This window comes from Pleuronectes platessa, chromosome 1, assembly GCF_947347685.1.
Source record: "Pleuronectes platessa chromosome 1, fPlePla1.1, whole genome shotgun sequence".
Taxonomy (NCBI): domain Eukaryota; kingdom Metazoa; phylum Chordata; class Actinopteri; order Pleuronectiformes; family Pleuronectidae; genus Pleuronectes; species Pleuronectes platessa.
The window spans coordinates 1,255,450-1,274,756 of record NC_070626.1 but is presented as its reverse complement, the minus strand read 5'-3'; the positions used below and the strand labels follow the sequence as shown (position 1 = coordinate 1,274,756).

Sequence of the window (19,307 nt, the reverse complement as noted above, 5' to 3'; positions counted from 1 at the left end):
CATTTCTATGACAATAAGATCCGGATAGACATTAAATAGAATAATACAATTACTCTCTATACTCTCTTTTTTTTTATACATACAATGAAAACCTGAAATCATAATTTTCATATGCAATATTTGTCATATACGACGATTAACAAGACGTCTGTATTGAATGCACAACCTGACACAATGAGGTCAAATTTAAAGAAAAATACCTTATTCAACCACAAATTTTATAATCTTATCTATTTGTTTAAGAGATAACATGCCTCATAAAGGTAAAATGTCCTATTTGAATTTTGTTTTAATCTGACTAAGGGCCGGATCCCAAGTTAAGTTGCATGTGTGCATTATAACAGATTGCAGATCTACTTAAAATAATTGCGTCAATGATAACAGTTGCAACCATGATAGAGGCACTCGTATTTAAGAGTGTTTTTTGCGTGAGTTACTGATTTCTGCCATTGAGCATTACAGAGATCAGAGTGACCTCAAGCGCAAAGCAAAATTTAAAGCCATGGAATTTGAGATGTTAGTGGAAGGGGTGTCCAAACTTTTATCCCGAGGGCCACATATAGAAAAAAATCCGAAGGTCTGGGCCACTCACGCCACGCCCCCCTGCCCTGGAGAGGACTGACTCGCCTCAATCGCGTCGCTTAGGGCAGGGGGCGTGGGGGCATTCTGAGGGACAGCTGGCAGGTCAGGGGTGAGTTGGGCGCCACCTAGTGTCAAAACTGACAAGTACAATACAGTGGGCCATAGTCCATTACATTACAATTCATTTAGCTGACGCTTTTATTCAAAGCGATTTACAATCAGTGCATTCAAGGGTACCCGAGGGTACAAACCCAGAACAAAAAGAATCAAGAAAGTACAATTTCTTCAAAAATAGAGCAAAACTTTTGTCTTTTTTTTTCTTTCTTTTGAGTTAAATTGTTTTGATGCGGGCCAATTAAAATGGATGGCGGGCCCTAGTTTGGACACCCCTGAGCTAAGGCAAAGAAATATTGATACAATTCAAAGAAAAGCGCTATTGTAGAGTATCTGCGAGAAAAGTAAATGCCGTGGTTAAAACAAAAAGAAAAAAAGAAAAAATTGCTCAATCCAAAACCTCGGCCAATAAATAGGTGGGGGGCCGGTGGAAGAAATGCCTCTGACCAATATTGGGCAGCAGGTGCAGTTTACTTCCTGTAAAAAAAACTTCTGTCAGTCTTCTTCTATGTGGTCTCCTCCTCACCACAATAACTGCAGCCATCTGTTCACAACACTGTACTGATTAGCTCCTACCTCTCAAACCTATTAATATAGACACAGTCACAATCAGCACAATTATTTTCAGGCTTTGCAAATAGCAATGCTAAATTTAAGTAATTGCATCTACTCCGCCCCAATATTTTGCGCTCTAGGGTAGAAACGCCTGATATTTCATATTCGTTAAGGAAAACGTACTAAATGGGCACCGCTCGCAATCCTCAGTGCGCACCATAAGTAGATCAGCTTGCATGTTTTTTCCTCGGTGAAATCAAGTTTGCACACGTTTTACATGCGCAAACCTTTAGTAGTTCAGGCCCTAAGTATTTAAATGAAAGTCTGTTTTCTAGCACTGACTTAGATAGTTTGTTATGCCCACCAGATTGTGTGTATATGAAGCAGCCTCATACATACATTTTTCTAAATTAGATACAAAAGTAATCTAGATAAAATGTAATAGCAAAATGTGAGGTTATTTATATCTAAGGGTAAATGATTTCCGGTCAAATCAATTAATTTCATTGTTGACAATGTTACCCAGCTTTTTTTTATGAATTGTCACCTCAAAATTCCCTTCAGTATACAAAGCATTTGTTGATTATTTATCAATTTAGGCCTAGGACAAGATATGCCTGTCTTGATAGGCAGTTCTGTTGCACAATATATTGTCCCAGAAGGATGAAGAACCACTCCTTGTTTTCCTCTACTTGTCATGGGCGTCTTGGGAAAGGGTAGCCTGACGTTGTCATACTCACAATTCTAGTCAGAATGTGAGTTTGATACCGCTTCATTTGGCATTGGGCTGTGATTATGGGGCGTGTTTCAACCGAACCAGGAAATAAAATTCCTCTTCGCTCAATTGGATGGACCTACAACCAATCAGAGCAACTTAGTATGTGACGTATGTAAAGCGACGCATAGTTGTTGTCAACAGAACTCAACTGCACGCACGCTGGAAGAAGTAGAAGATCAATAAAAAACATTTTTGCCGGGGTTGTAAAAATTGAGAGAAACAGTTAATGTAACAGCCTCCCCCCCAAACATGACGCAGAGTTTTCTCTAATGATGGCACACGGCTCTTTATTGTTCACTTCATCGTAGCCGTAAATACACCGTAAAACTGGAATGACATTAAATATACGATATTTTAATCCATAAAACCAACCACAAATGTTAAAATACAATAAACAAACAAATATCCACGAGACAAGTCTGATACGTTAACGTGACAGTGACTCCCGTTCCGCGCTACCTGCAGCAAAGTAAATGGGACCTGCTTCCTTACCTCGTTCCGCTGGCGAGGGGTGTTAAACTATAGTTTTTGAGAAATGCCGCACAGCCGGCGTCCGGTCGTAGTTCCTGCTCCTATCCTTGTGCCGGCGCTGTACGGCAGGTGTCTTATTGCACTGGTCCGCAAGCGAGGGATCTGGTGCGTCTATTAACATGGTCCACTCCTTAAACTTCAGGTATTTATGCGAGGGGAGTCGCTACGTGTAAAACAAAATAAGCCCAACACAAAATAACAGAATAAAACAGTATGCATAAAGTGGCAGGTGTAGCAGTCAGTTACAGTAAAGGTGAATGCACGTACGAACAAGTTCTCCGTTTAGGATTACAGCTCCACAACACATCAACCAAATCGTATCGCATTTGTCGGTCCTGTAAGAACTTAATAACACGGTTGGAACGTGACATTCCCGTGTCCCATCTTCTTCGCGACCATCGGGGCCAGCTGATAGATTAAACTTTTTCCGAATCCCGTAGGAAGGATGGCAAAAACATATTTTCGATTTACAAATGCCTTGATCGCGTTTCTCTGTTCCTCTTTCAAAATTAATTCGCTGTCGATGTCTCCTAAAACAGACTCAATGGCAGCATCTACACATCTCACCTCTCCAGCGGTAGGCATGTTAGTGGAAAACAACGTCAACTGCACTTTGATGACGTAGTTGATTACGTTACCGTTGATCATCTGTCCATCATTGTATAAAGCCCGCCCTGACAATCTGATTGGTCCGGATGATTTTATAACCGGGCATAATTTCTCCCCAACGGAGCGACTCCAGACCGAACTTCCCGACCTCAAATGTTGTTGGCGGGGATAAGTTCGTCTGGCATCCAGTTTAGGGAAAGGGCTGGTATGAATCTTGAAGTGTGAATCCATTCTGCTTTAACTAAGACAAGGGATCGGCAATCTTTTTCACATAAGTGCCCGTTGAACTTTTCTTGCTAATTAGTTTGCCATATCAACATTCTTTTTTGACATTAAGTTTTATTATCAAACAATATTCATATATCCAACAGACATGTCATTTTTTTCATCCATATTGGCTTTATATATAGAACAACACTTAAAATAATCTGTTTCTCGTTATGACAATAGGTTTGTCATTAACACCACCAACCACACTCATATTCAGAATTTCCCCACCCCATGACAGATTGAACTGACACCATTTCAAAACACTGCTTTCAGTAACTCATTAACAAGTATTGCATTGGAGTTGTCCAAAGTGGACAAAAGCAGATCAAACATAAATAACAGCACTAGGGCTATACAAGAATGTGACCGCATGAAAACATCAACATCTGAGTCAGAGAAAAAGAGGTGCACAAACAGCAACATATGCAAACACATGTGCAGGCCAAGACAATGATGCCTATCCATCCGTGTGATCCCTGACCTTGTTTTCCTTTGCTGAGCTCCATTATCTGGGGGTTGTAGTTAGTGACCCTAAGTTGCACACATGCTTCGGAGTGGTCAGTGGTCAAACTACTGCGGGAGGGGCTGAGCACATTCTTCATGTGTGAGAATATCTGCTCACACAGATACGTTGACCCGAAGACTGTCAGTAAAGCAAGTGCAACGTTCCGGAGACAGTTGAACTTCTCCGGTAAAGATGTCCAGCAGGTGAAGATGAAGGTTTTGTGATCTTGCTCTGCTGTGGTTTCCAGCTGTTTACGTAGTTCTGCAAACTTAGTCATCCACAGTGTTGAACTCCTCAGCTCAATCAGCTGCATTCCATGCCCTGTGTAATCAACCAGTCTATCAGAGATAAATCAAATTCATGTCCATGAAAGTTAACATAGGTCCATACTTCTGAAAGTACCATAACCGTTTTCTGAACTCTAGCTGAAGCTCGCTCATGCATTTGCATATTTCAGCGGTACCAATACTGTGCTGCCATTACAACTCCCTTACCTGTCTGACGTAGCGGAAAGTGGAGTTATTTACGTCACTTGCAAATATTGGTAACTTGCCGACAAAAGCTGCCCATGTGTCGAGCATGTCCAAAACAGTTTGCCCTGCACCTGGAGATTGAGCTCGTTGAGATGTCCTGTAATATCTGTGAGAAACATGAGTTTCAAAACCGCCTGCTCGTCCTCAAGTTTTGGGAAGTCTTGGCCCTTTTCAGCCAGTAAGGCCTTGATGGCATCAAAGCAGCCAACAAACCGCTCCAAAACTTCTCTGCAGCTTAGCAAGCTAATCGCAGAGTGGAGAGGGATGTCTTTGTAAGCGCAGTCCATTTCCTTGAGCAGTGACTGGAACTGTCGGTGTGTCAGTGAAGATCACTTAACTATAAAGTTAATCATTTTTACCACTGTAGCCATAACCTCATTAAGATCTGTCTTTGACATCTTTGCACAGAGATTTTCTTGGTGTATTATGCATGATGAGGTGACCGACTTTTTCTTCTATTAATCTGACTGCTCCCCTCTGTTTCCCGACCATGGCTGGGGCGCTATCTGTTGTTACTGCAAACATATTGCCGATGTCAATCCCTCGCTCCTCAAAATGTTCCATAAACACCCTGGCTATGTCCTCACCTTTTGTTGTTTCGGTACGTCGTTCACGTCAACGCTCTCATCAAGTGCAATGCTAAACACCATGGCATCTTTTAACCCAGCTGTTTGCTGCGCCCTGACATTTTATGACATTTCTTCGATGCATCGCTCAACACTTAGAGCTGATATGGGGATGTTTCTGATTCTTGATTTGATTGTCTCGATGTGGTATTCCTTCAAAACAGAACCTCTGAGCTAGAGAGGAAAGCCTCCTTTATATATTTACCATCAGTAAATGGCTTTCCATGCTTCGCAATGCAGTGAGCAATGCGAAAGCTAGCTTCAATCCCATAGTTTTTGGCAGTGGCAAATATTTTCAGAGTGTTGGCCTGCTTCTCATACATGGACACTGCACGCCTGATGTATTCTCCCTTGTCTTTCTGGGGTCGGATTTATAACCGTTGCGTACGCACAAAACAGGGCCTGAAATGTGAGTACGCCACTGCTCACGCCAAAGTTGGGATTTATAAAAACGAACTTTATGGGAAAATGTGCGTATATCCCAGGGAGTGGGATTTATAACCGTTGCGTACGCACAAAACAGGGCCTGAAATGTGAGTACGCCACTGCTCACGCCAAAGTTGGGATTTATAAAAACAAACTTGACGGGAAATTGTGCGTATTTCTAAGCAAACTCTGACCCATGCGTATGAACGTTTTGGAGATGGGAAAGTGGCGATGCAGACATGAGGTGTTGAATTGAAGCAGATTATTGATCCAATTCATCATTTACATTAAAACCAACATCTTAGTTTTGCTCGCGCGACATAGCTACTCCACCCGAGTCTTTTAATTTAAAAATATATAAAACAACTTACAGCAAATTACGTTCAGATTCTATTTAAAAGTGGAGTTACAGAGCCGAGTCATTGATAGTTTTTAATAATATCTTCTAACACTGTGCGTGTATCATCATATTGCTGCAGTGGTGCCACGGAGCACAGAGTGCACAGAGCGCACAGGAGATCGCTTATAAGAAATGAAGACACTTTCCAAATAATCTCCCAGTGGAGGTAAGGATCCACTGATGTGAGGGAACCGGTCCGATGCTCTAAATAAATAAATACTGCCATGACAGTGGTGCGGGGATCTGTGTGATGTGTGCACGTGAATGGAAGGACGAGGAGGAAGCAAGGGCTCAGCGATTTCTGATCTCACACATTGTGTTATCCCCAGCAGCGGCAGAGTATCAGTGTATTTTCTTTATTAGTGACATCACTGCTGTTTAGGGTTGGGTACCGAGAACCGGTTCCAATATGGCACTGGTTCCAATACAACCGGTACCTACCCGGACCGAAATGCAACGCAGATTTCGGTGCTTCATTTCGGTGCCTGAGCCAATTGAATACTGAGGTCGTCGTTCCTCCCGCCTCCTCACACTTCCACTCCTTCCTTCACGGGAAGGGGCGCCTCCCGTCGGGCCCCTGCATCTTGTCTCTGCGCTGCCGGCGTGCGTCAGGGCTTCCTTGCAGGTTTGGGAGGATATCCTCGCGAGACCTCTCCCCGGCGCTGGCTGGCCCCCGCCGAGTGCATTTCCTCCGTGGCGGTGTGCCGCGACCAGCTCTGGGTCGGCTTGGAAAGGCTGAGTGCGGGAGGAACGAAGACCACGCCGAGAAAAGTTTCACAAAAGCGTCTGCATTTTGGGGGGAGTGGCGATGCAGACATGAGGTGTTGAATTGAAGCAGATTATTGATCCAATTCATCATTTACATTAAAACCAACATCTTAGTTTTGCTCGCGCGACATAGCTACTCCACCCGAGTCTTTTAATTTAAAAATATATAAAACAACTTACAGCAAATTACGTTCAGATTCTATTTAAAAGTGGAGTTACAGAGCCGAGTCATTGATAGTTTTTAATAATATCTTCTAACACTGTGCGTGTATCATCATATTGCTGCAGTGGTGCCACGGAGCACAGAGTGCACAGAGCGCACAGGAGATCGCTTATAAGAAATGAAGACACTTTCCAAATAATCTCCCAGTGGAGGTAAGGATCCACTGATGTGAGGGAACCGGTCCGATGCTCTAAATAAATAAATACTGCCATGACAGTGGTGCGGGGATCTGTGTGATGTGTGCACGTGAATGGAAGGACGAGGAGGAAGCAAGGGCTCAGCGATTTCTGATCTCACACATTGTGTTATCCCCAGCAGCGGCAGAGTATCAGTGTATTTTCTTTATTAGTGACATCACTGCTGTTTAGGGTTGGGTACCGAGAACCGGTTCCAATATGGCACTGGTTCCAATACAACCGGTACCTACCCGGACCGAAATGCAACGCAGATTTCGGTGCTTCATTTCGGTGCCTGAGCCAATTGAATACTGAGGTCGTCGTTCCTCCCGCCTCCTCACACTTCCACTCCTTCCTTCACGGGAAGGGGCGCCTCCCGTCGGGCCCCTGCATCTTGTCTCTGCGCTGCCGGCGTGCGTCAGGGCTTCCTTGCAGGTTTGGGAGGATATCCTCGCGAGACCTCTCCCCGGCGCTGGCTGGCCCCCGCCGAGTGCATTTCCTCCGTGGCGGTGTGCCGCGACCAGCTCTGGGTCGGCTTGGAAAGGCTGAGTGCGGGAGGAACGAAGACCACGCCGAGAAAAGTTTCACAAAAGCGTCTGCATTTTGGGGGGAGTGGCGATGCAGACATGAGGTGTTGAATTGAAGCAGATTATTGATCCAATTCATCATTTACATTAAAACCAACATCTTAGTTTTGCTCGCGCGACATAGCTACTCCACCCGAGTCTTTTAATTTAAAAATATATAAAACAACTTACAGCAAATTACGTTCAGATTCTATTTAAAAGTGGAGTTACAGAGCCGAGTCATTGATAGTTTTTAATAATATCTTCTAACACTGTGCGTGTATCATCATATTGCTGCAGTGGTGCCACGGAGCACAGAGTGCACAGAGCGCACAGGAGATCGCTTATAAGAAATGAAGACACTTTCCAAATAATCTCCCAGTGGAGGTAAGGATCCACTGATGTGAGGGAACCGGTCCGATGCTCTAAATAAATAAATACTGCCATGACAGTGGTGCGGGGATCTGTGTGATGTGTGCACGTGAATGGAAGGACGAGGAGGAAGCAAGGGCTCAGCGATTTCTGATCTCACACATTGTGTTATCCCCAGCAGCGGCAGAGTATCAGTGTATTTTCTTTATTAGTGACATCACTGCTGTTTAGGGTTGGGTACCGAGAACCGGTTCCAATATGGCACTGGTTCCAATACAACCGGTACCTACCCGGACCGAAATGCAACGCAGATTTCGGTGCTTCATTTCGGTGCCTGAGCCAATTGAATACTGAGGTCGTCGTTCCTCCCGCCTCCTCACACTTCCACTCCTTCCTTCACGGGAAGGGGCGCCTCCCGTCGGGCCCCTGCATCTTGTCTCTGCGCTGCCGGCGTGCGTCAGGGCTTCCTTGCAGGTTTGGGAGGATATCCTCGCGAGACCTCTCCCCGGCGCTGGCTGGCCCCCGCCGAGTGCATTTCCTCCGTGGCGGTGTGCCGCGACCAGCTCTGGGTCGGCTTGGAAAGGCTGAGTGCGGGAGGAACGAAGACCACGCCGAGAAAAGTTTCACAAAAGCGTCTGCATTTTGGGGGGAGTGGCGATGCAGACATGAGGTGTTGAATTGAAGCAGATTATTGATCCAATTCATCATTTACATTAAAACCAACATCTTAGTTTTGCTCGCGCGACATAGCTACTCCACCCGAGTCTTTTAATTTAAAAATATATAAAACAACTTACAGCAAATTACGTTCAGATTCTATTTAAAAGTGGAGTTACAGAGCCGAGTCATTGATAGTTTTTAATAATATCTTCTAACACTGTGCGTGTATCATCATATTGCTGCAGTGGTGCCACGGAGCACAGAGTGCACAGAGCGCACAGGAGATCGCTTATAAGAAATGAAGACACTTTCCAAATAATCTCCCAGTGGAGGTAAGGATCCACTGATGTGAGGGAACCGGTCCGATGCTCTAAATAAATAAATACTGCCATGACAGTGGTGCGGGGATCTGTGTGATGTGTGCACGTGAATGGAAGGACGAGGAGGAAGCAAGGGCTCAGCGATTTCTGATCTCACACATTGTGTTATCCCCAGCAGCGGCAGAGTATCAGTGTATTTTCTTTATTAGTGACATCACTGCTGTTTAGGGTTGGGTACCGAGAACCGGTTCCAATATGGCACTGGTTCCAATACAACCGGTACCTACCCGGACCGAAATGCAACGCAGATTTCGGTGCTTCATTTCGGTGCCTGAGCCAATTGAATACTGAGGTCGTCGTTCCTCCCGCCTCCTCACACTTCCACTCCTTCCTTCACGGGAAGGGGCGCCTCCCGTCGGGCCCCTGCATCTTGTCTCTGCGCTGCCGGCGTGCGTCAGGGCTTCCTTGCAGGTTTGGGAGGATATCCTCGCGAGACCTCTCCCCGGCGCTGGCTGGCCCCCGCCGAGTGCATTTCCTCCGTGGCGGTGTGCCGCGACCAGCTCTGGGTCGGCTTGGAAAGGCTGAGTGCGGGAGGAACGAAGACCACGCCGAGAAAAGTTTCACAAAAGCGTCTGCATTTTGGGGGGAGTGGCGATGCAGACATGAGGTGTTGAATTGAAGCAGATTATTGATCCAATTCATCATTTACATTAAAACCAACATCTTAGTTTTGCTCGCGCGACATAGCTACTCCACCCGAGTCTTTTAATTTAAAAATATATAAAACAACTTACAGCAAATTACGTTCAGATTCTATTTAAAAGTGGAGTTACAGAGCCGAGTCATTGATAGTTTTTAATAATATCTTCTAACACTGTGCGTGTATCATCATATTGCTGCAGTGGTGCCACGGAGCACAGAGTGCACAGAGCGCACAGGAGATCGCTTATAAGAAATGAAGACACTTTCCAAATAATCTCCCAGTGGAGGTAAGGATCCACTGATGTGAGGGAACCGGTCCGATGCTCTTAATAAATAAATACTGCCATGACAGTGGTGCGGGGATCTGTGTGATGTGTGCACGTGAATGGAAGGACGAGGAGGAAGCAAGGGCTCAGCGATTTCTGATCTCACACATTGTGTTATCCCCAGCAGCGGCAGAGTATCAGTGTATTTTCTTTATTAGTGACATCACTGCTGTTTAGGGTTGGGTACCGAGAACCGGTTCCAATATGGCACTGGTTCCAATACAACCGGTACCTACCCGGACCGAAATGCAACGCAGATTTCGGTGCTTCATTTCGGTGCCTGAGCCAATTGAATACTGAGGTCGTCGTTCCTCCCGCCTCCTCACACTTCCACTCCTTCCTTCACGGGAAGGGGCGCCTCCCGTCGGGCCCCTGCATCTTGTCTCCGCGCTGCCGGCGTGCGTCAGGGCTTCCTTGCAGGTTTGGGAGGATATCCTCGCGAGACCTCTCCCCGGCGCTGGCTGGCCCCCGCCGAGTGCATTTCCTCCGTGGCGGTGTGCCGCGACCAGCTCTGGGTCGGCTTGGAAAGGCTGAGTGCGGGAGGAACGAAGACCACGCCGAGAAAAGTTTCACAAAAGCGTCTGCATTTTGGGGGGACGAAGGCGGGCCGAAGCCTGCCTGAGACAGCCCCAGCCACGGAGATACGGGGGTCTCCGTGTGATGGAAGCGACCCTCAGTCTTCAATTGGCTCAGGCACCGAAGTCAGAGTCACGAGTCAGAGTGTGTGTGTTTTGTATTTATTTGTATTTACTTAAGTATAGTGTAAACTTTTGTTAACAGTTCATATATAATTCATAGTTTTCAGTTTAAAAGTGTTTTGTATTTATTTATATTTATAATCTACTTTAAAAAAAGCCTTTCTTAAATGTCGTCAAGCGTCGTTTGGTGCACTTTTTTTTTTTTAAGTATCGGTTCAGGCACCGGTATCGTTTTTAAAGTATCGGTTAAGCATCGTAATCTGCGGAAGGGACCTTTAATGAGCGTCTGTTCTGAAGCAGTGATGTTATAATTATTCAGCGGTGGGAAACCCGCTAAAACATTTAACATGATTCATATTGTTCAGTAACTGCATCAATGCAAAGTCGTCCAGCTCTATGCAGGAGCCCAAACAGTAACACGTGTGCTGCTACTCCTACACTCTGTGCGTCACCATAACCCGATGAGAGTGGAACTCTATTTCAGCCACGTGATTGGTTCGGCGTAGCGCTATCCTCACTGGCTGTTTAATTATCTATATCGTTTTATCACCCAGCCCTTATCTAGAATCAGTGTAAATGGTTTGCAACTTTGTACTTTGCCAAAATGCAAGTTCTTCTAAGGGCATATAATACTAGAGAGGTACCAGAAGGGAACACTTGTGCTTCCAGCACTTCTTAATCAGTTATTCCAGTGTAGCCGTCAAGATATTTTGTGTCAGACGGTCTGTTTACTGAACCGTCCACTTACAGAATCAAAGCAGCATTTGGTATTGGTGTCTGCAACAAGATGGGTCTCTGGTTTTCAATAACCAGAACACAGTCATGTTCATCATCCTCATCCTTTATAGAAAGAAGAGTGTCTGGGTTTAGAAATAGTGAACGCTTCAATTTTAGGTGGGGGCTTAAGAATGATCATTCAATAGCCAGAGCGACAAGCTGCTGTCATGTGATGAGTAACAGAGTTAACATGAACTACAGAATCATGATCAAAAAGAATGGGTGGAATCTTAATTTTTTTTGTTTTTGTTTTATATCTTGATTATTTAAATTTAAATTTAATTAATTAATACATTTTTCTTATCTTGAGCAACAGCGGCTACAGCCCTGAGACAGCCGATCATGCCAAGAGCAGGAGAGAAGCATGACCAGTGGTATGCAACAGGACACAGGGCTCCAGACTAACTTTTTTTACTAGTAGCACTGTAGCCCCTTACTGATTATTTCCGGAGCCCAGGCAGAAAATTTAGGGGCACACCTTTAATCAACCTGCGATGCAATCACTCACATTTTCATGAGCGAAAACGCTGCCTTTTAGTCGTGAGGATCAATCAGCTAACAGCTCTCACCTGCACTGATTGATCCTCTGTGGTGCAGGTGAGGGCGCTCTCCCAGCCCCCTCACCTCCACATACCCCCATCACAAATTTCAGGCCAATGATTTATCCGGCCTAGCCTACTCCCCAGCCTTGGTGCAGGGACAGGGGGCGTCTGCTTCACCGCCGACCTGCATGCCGGAACAGGGGGCTTGGAGACAGGAACCGGAGGAGCTGCACCCTCCACAAGCGTCAGCGCTGCGCGAGGGCGTGGAATTGGTGGCCCGCCGGCTTCTCTGGAGCAGTGCTGGGACGCGGAATCGGAGCCCCTCTCGCCGTCACCTCCTGCGCCGCATGCGAAATTGGGGCCACGCTCACCTCCTCCTTCGGCGCGGTGTGGAAGGCTGGAGAAGGAGCGGGTCCCGTCTGGTCGCCGATCACTCCTCCCGGTACGCGGCCACCAGGTCTTCCATTATCCATACCAGCTCCCACTCCGCCTGCTGGTTCGCGTCTCTGGCTGTGTAGAGCCCCACGTTGGGCTCCAGTTTGGCAGTGGTGCTTGCCACGGGGCTCTCCCGCACACAGCCAGAGACAGAATTGTTCCTTCTTAACATATTTTATTGATACACAACACATATGTGAACAAACATAAACCTATCATAAAGTGACTAGCTTTGCAGCTTAGTCCGGCTTCTCTCCAGTGTCACAGTTTCTCCAGTCTCTGTGGCGCCCCGAGGCAGTGAAGACGCTGCCTTTTAAGTGTGAGGACCAATCAGCTAACAGCTCTCACCTGTGCTGATTGATCCTCTGTGATGCAGGTAACATACAGGCATACAGGAATGTCAATACTTACACATTCAAACTTTACTTCCTATTTAGCATATAATTACAGAAGCGATTTGTTTTGACTTGAATATTATTAATCATAACTCTTTGATCTGATTGTTAACTTGATTGAATAATTAAATTGAATAGTTCCGTTTTTCTGAAATAACTTTCACGGAATTTCCGAGAAAAATAATAACTGGTAGAACGTGTATTTAGTTTTATTCATTTTATTCAAGTACATTATCCTGGTAGAGAATACAAACAAATGTTTATTTTTTTTATTATTAAATAAATTTTGCAACACACAAACATCATATAATTTAGGGAATTCACAAAATTATTTCGTTTGATCGACTTGATTTATTAGTCAAATTAAGATTGTTGAATATTTCGGCAACCGAATCTTGATTTTATAAATTGTTAATTCACATCACTTTGAAAAATAAAAAACATTTACTTATACATTTATTAAACGCTGCTGCAGCATCAGAGCTTTCACTGTTACATTTTGCTTTGCTACATCAGTGGTGGCAAGCTTAAAGGATTTTGATCAAAAACTCAATGTATTTCGCCTTGTGTACACTTTCTTAAAACTACCATCACCTATAATCCGGGATCAGAAATCTAAACGGAGCCTCTACTTTTAGAGGGACACAGAGTAGATAATCCCTGTTATTGATTCAAATATAATAGGCCTCTTTGCAATACTTAAAAACTTCTTTTTTAAATAAATATAGTTTAAACCTCAGGTGGGTCCCTCTGTGTCCAGTGCAGCCCCTAAGCTGTCCTTGAAGCATCCCCTCCTTTTGGGGGCCAGGTGTTCAACTAACACACCAAAGTCTTTATTGAGGTTTTGTTTGTTTGTTTTTTTCGATGGACTCAGGCACCCAGCCAAACTGCTCTTTACACCAAGGTCAGGTTGTAGCTAGGTTACAGTAATTTGCTGTCTCGGCCACAAACCAAAGTTGCCCAAGAAGCCAACCATCCACTGGTAAACAGATTTAGTCCACACATAGCACACTAATTCAATGCATTATGACATAAGAGATGTACATAATTCTATAGGTCAGTTCGCTTCCTTTCATTTATGCTTATTCAGTTTTGATTGAGATAGATCAATTTGGATTTGACTTTCGTTGGGCATGAGGCCAGTTATCTAAGAACAAAATGACAGGCGACCCCCATGCACACAGACGCTGAATTTTGATTGTAATTTTTGTGATCTCGTGAAGCTCTGACAGGGTGAGGCTAAATCAAAGAATAACTTTAAATTTGCAACTTACTTTGTAGCAGATCCACAAAACTAAAAAAGACAGAGTGGCCCTTTACTCCTCAATAGGAAAAAGGAGGGATGAGGGAGGTGATAAGTTGGACACACCTGTGAGCCAGAAAGGAGAGGGGAAATCAAACAAAGGCAGCATGGAGTGGAAGGATGTGAAGTGAGAGTAACTGTAGGAAGGAGATCACAAAAAGATAAACTAGTTTCTGGGCGTGTTGGCGGCGGTTACCATCACGTACGTAATTTACCTGCATTTAATTGAGGCTTCATTGGAAGTGAGGCAGTGTACCTCACGCCTAGTGAGTGGCTAAGTCCTTCCTACATTTTTCTGCATGTGGCCCTCGGGAAAATCCCTCTACCTGGAGATTAATCGACCACCAAAAATACTCACATTTCCCTCATTTTAGTTTTTTTATTGGACCCCAACTCCCCTCTCCCACAACCACACACACACACACACACACACACACACACACACACACACACAATCCCTATTTTCTTATCAAATTATGAACTGAATGGAACATCATATACAATTTATTTTTTTCTTCTGAAGACACTCCCACCAGACAATCTCGCACTTCATCTGAACTCTGACGGTTAATTTATCTTATTTGGAAATGATTGAGTTTGCTATTAATTTCTGGTTATTTTGGTGAATATGAGTTCTTTGTCTGTTTATTAATCATAACTCTTCGATCTGATTGTTAACTTGATTGAATAATTCAATTGACTATATAGTGATTAACCGAATATTTTCCTTTTCTTTGATGCCTTTTGTAGTTAGGTAAATAAGCTATCCAGGTTAACTCTCTTACAGGGAGATATTCAAATTTGACAGGTGAAGAAGCACTGTCTGGTACCAAACTCTTATTTTTGTCAATTTAGAAAACCTACACTACAATTTTATAGTTAAGTCTCCTTTTGCATTCCTAAATCACATCGTGTTACCTTACGTCTTGTCACTGGTGAAATATGCAAAATAGTTGAAGTTGTTGCCTCTATGTCTGGTGCATCTGAATTAGATATGAAAGTCCCTAAGCCTAACAATCTACAATGTAGTTAGCACATTGATCAGCCCATCCCCACTGCTTGCTGCTCTTGACTAATCCACCGTAACAGACAAACAGTGAAAACTGCAGAGGGAAAAGAGATGTATGTATTACATTTGAAATATTCTCTTTTAATTTAAATAAATCTGTTTACGTATAAAATATATATACAAAATACATTTTAGTACTCCTTTAACTCAGTTCAGTATTCTTTAATGTAGTTCACTCTTTAATTTTCACAAATAAAAAAATAAAAGTCCCCTCCTTTGGAGATTCCTGAGGAAAATGTATTCAACCCAGTTCAAAGTATAAGGTGGTAAAGTCTCTCAATCTCTAAATAAATCGTTTGATACATTACTAACTGAGCAGGGATCAGTTTCTTGAGTTTCTTGGTACAGCTAGTGTCTTTTCTTAATCTACTTTCATCCCAGCTGCGCACACTACATGCTCAAGGAAGGTCACAGAAGATGTGAAGAAGTGTCACTTCTTCATATTGGCATTGAATATTGACTTGAAATGGTGTTATTCACACTAAGTTTCTAGCCTAAATGTCCATGTTGACATTTGCATGCACATACAAACACATACACAAGCTCTCGCCCAAGGGTATACGTGGAATGCACGGTGGCATCGCTAGCTCCGGAAGCAGGCATTTAGGCTAAAAACATGGTGTTAAAGATACGGTTTTATAAAAAATTATTTAATATGTATCTCTTAACAAGGTTTTTTTTATGAACATTACTGTAGCCAGCCACCAGGGGACAATCAAGATACTTTCCATCAATCATCATATACAGTTTATGGTGCAGCCATTAAAAACACACCACAGTTAGATTTTCATTGGTAAATTATTTTTATTTTAAATATTATTCATTCATCATCATGTCATATATTATCATTATTATTATCATCTATTTTTATTCCTTGACCAAGACTGGAGCAGGATGTTTCAGAGTGATAAGTAGCATTGTTAATGTGCAATATCTCTAAATGACATATCCACTGAATGACTGAATTGAATCTTACTGCAGTTTTGTGCTTTTGTGGAAACTGCCAGAGATTGCGCACAGAGGTTGAAATCATCTGCTGCAAAGAAATATACGAAAGGTATCGCTATCTTACAGCTACTACAAGCAGTCTCTAAATTATGTTGCTAACTACCTGGTAACAAACACACACTGTAAGTAAAGCACAACTTTGTTTGTTTTATTAAATCACACTAATTTTGCTTGTCTTTGAAAACACTAAGAAAGTGATTGTGATTTGTGAGTTTGTTTGGATTCTTGACTTGAGCAATTTTACTGACAGTAGAGCAGATTTTTGTTGTAAATGTGAATTATACAGCAACTAAATTTCATCACCAATTTGACAGTAAAACATCTGATTTTTGTTTGATCTATATTTGTGATATGCAGTTGCATTGCCTCTTGAGATTCTTGTATTAGCACAAAAAAAGAGTGTTTGTAATTTCTTCATATTTTTAACCGCATAGCCTTTTATACTCTTTCATTTTGTATACCATACCTGCCTATATACTTATGCCAGTCTAATATGCATGTGTTATGTTTACGTTTATTTCAATATCGTTTGAAAGTAATGTTTAAATATAATGTAGACACTTGTGCACTCATCCTTTGTCTCTGCACAATAATAACTTTTCTCCACAAACAATATTTGCATAGTTAAAGTTGTATATTATTTGCATATTTTCTGTATTTAAATTCTTATTCTAACACCTTTGTTATTGTCTTGTCTATCTGCTCCTTTAACAACTGAATTTCCCGAAATGTGATCAATAAAGTCTTATCTTAATACTTACATATGTGATGAAATACAACTGCAAAACTTTTAACAGCAATTATTTTATACCACAGTTTTCAGTTTCAGTTTTCCTCAAAAATATTTTCTTCTAAATATCTTAATTTTTTCAAATGTAAGAAAATACAGGCATAAATACAAAAATAGAGAACAACAACAATGAAGTTAGAGGGAAATTGAACAAAGTAAACTGAAGTTACACCAATTTTGTGTATCATCGCGACACGTTGAAATTCGAAACACGCTTCTAACACGGTGTTGAACGAAAAACTCACAGTTTCCATATGACCGTATCATCAATGCCTTGAGACCCTTCTGACAAAGTTTGACATTGTTTCAGTCATGGACGAGGAGGAGTACACCAAAGAGTAAAACGTGCAAAAAACAAGAAATTTCCTGTTGCCACAAGGTGCGCTTTGATTTTATGTCATGAACTCTGTTCAAATGTCATAAGGCCGAGACTCTTGTCATACATGTCAAGTTTGGAGTAGATTGGACGTTGTATGTCCGAGAAAGCCCCCCCCCCCCCCCCAAAGGAAATCATAATAATAATTTCAATTTCAATAGGGTCTTCACACAGTCGTGCTCCGGCCCTAATAATCATTTCAATTTCATTAGGGACTTCGCACTGACAATGCTCGGGCCCTAAAAATACTATGAAAGTTACAGGAACACATTTTTATACCTGGCCAACCACTTGCAGCATGGTTATGTGGGCAGTTGAGCTGTGAGGAGAAGCGGTTACATGAGGTAACCTCACCAGTTGAACCAGGATTATTCCACATTTTTACTTTGATGTACTTGTCGTAGGGCTTTCATCAGATCAACTTTAAATTTAGTTTAGTGTCATCACAACAAGATGGAGATCTAAACTTATTCAAAGATCGATTTGACATCATTTACCATGTAAATATTCCACCAGAGTCATGTGACCTGACCAGTTTGAGTTTTCCAAATGAACCAGTGTTAATTGTGTTTCCAGCTGCAGTATCCTGTCTACTGGGATCTCATGGAGTTCTGTGATGGCTTCAGGAGGCTTCTGGATCACCTGCAACTTGATAAAGTAAGAGTGCGACGACCCTTTTAGTATTGTTCTATTGAAATTGCAAGAAATTGTATTATTAGGGCCCGAGCACCGAATGGTGAGAGGCCCTATTGAAATTGTAATGATTATTAGTAGGGATGCACCGATTTATCGGCCGAACATCGGTAGCGGCCGATATTCGCCTCGTTTGCTGATATCGGCTTATCGGTAATAAACTTGACTTTCACCGATATCATTGGCCGATGTTCATATTTGTGGTAAAACCGCTGGGCACGTGCCGCGGCTAGGGGAGCAGTCGCTCCGTCGCCCTCCTCTCCGCGCCACCGGAGGCTCAGTGTGCTGCACCGGGAGGTCCTCATCCGGTGGCGCCTCACGGCGTCGCTTTTGCGGGGGCTTTCTTTCTCTTGGACCGCGGGGCGGTGTCCATCGCCGGCGCGGAAGGCGGGCCGTTGGAGGGAACTGGGTACGCGGTCAGCGGCGGCCACTCTGGACGCGTGTCGGGCCCTTCTCGCGGATCACCTCAGCTACGGCGACCGCTGGGGGAACCCTCTGTTCGCGCGGGGGGGGCACCCTGCGGTGCACCTCGGCTGGCGCCTAGCAGCTGACTGAGAACTGGTGCGGACCAGGGGAGCAGGTAGACCTGCCAGGAGGGAGTTACAGTAATCTAGACGTGAGATGACCAGAGCCTGGACCAGAACCTGCACCGCCTTCTGAGTGAGAAGGGGGCGTATTCTCCTGATGTTGTGCAGCATGAATCTACAGGACCGTGTTGTTGCAGTAATGTTGGCAGAGAGGGAGAGTTGGCTATCGAGTGTTACGCCCAGGTTCCTAGCCGTCTGAGTGGGAGTTAACACAGAGTTGTCAAAGTTAATAGTCAGGTCGTGGATGGGAGAGTCTTTCCCTGGAAAGAAAAGTAGTTCAGTCTTGTCAAGGTTAATCTTCAGGTGGTGTTGAGACATCCACTGAGAGATGTCGGTCAGACAGGCAGTGATTCGTGCTGCTACCTGTGTTTCTGATCGGGGAAAAGACAGGATTAGTTGGGTGTCATCGGCATAAAATAGAACAAGTAATGTTCTGCCGCACTAATTAGCTCTAGCTATAAGCTTTATCAAAAAGGAAGGTTTTGAGCCTACTCTTAAACGAACAGATGGTGTCTGCCTCCCGAACTGAAAGTGGTAGATTATTCCACAGCAGAGGAGCTTGATGGCTAAAAGCTCTGGCTCCTACTCTACT

General features: G+C 43.6%; 1 protein-coding gene across 3 annotated transcripts in view; it reads left to right on the top strand.

The window, feature by feature from the left end:
* The window catches only part of spg21 (SPG21 abhydrolase domain containing, maspardin), a 65,891-nt gene that overhangs the window by 16,463 nt on the left and 30,121 nt on the right, over positions 1-19,307 (top strand). For 2 of the 3 annotated variants that reach the window (XM_053418385.1, XM_053418391.1), the window contains exon 4: positions 18,012-18,092. The exons of the other annotated variant lie outside the window; for it this stretch is intronic. In XM_053418385.1, the coding sequence (XP_053274360.1) occupies positions 18,012-18,092 (81 nt within the window). The remainder of the gene's footprint in view (positions 1-18,011; positions 18,093-19,307) is intronic. 3 annotated transcript variants of the gene reach the window in all.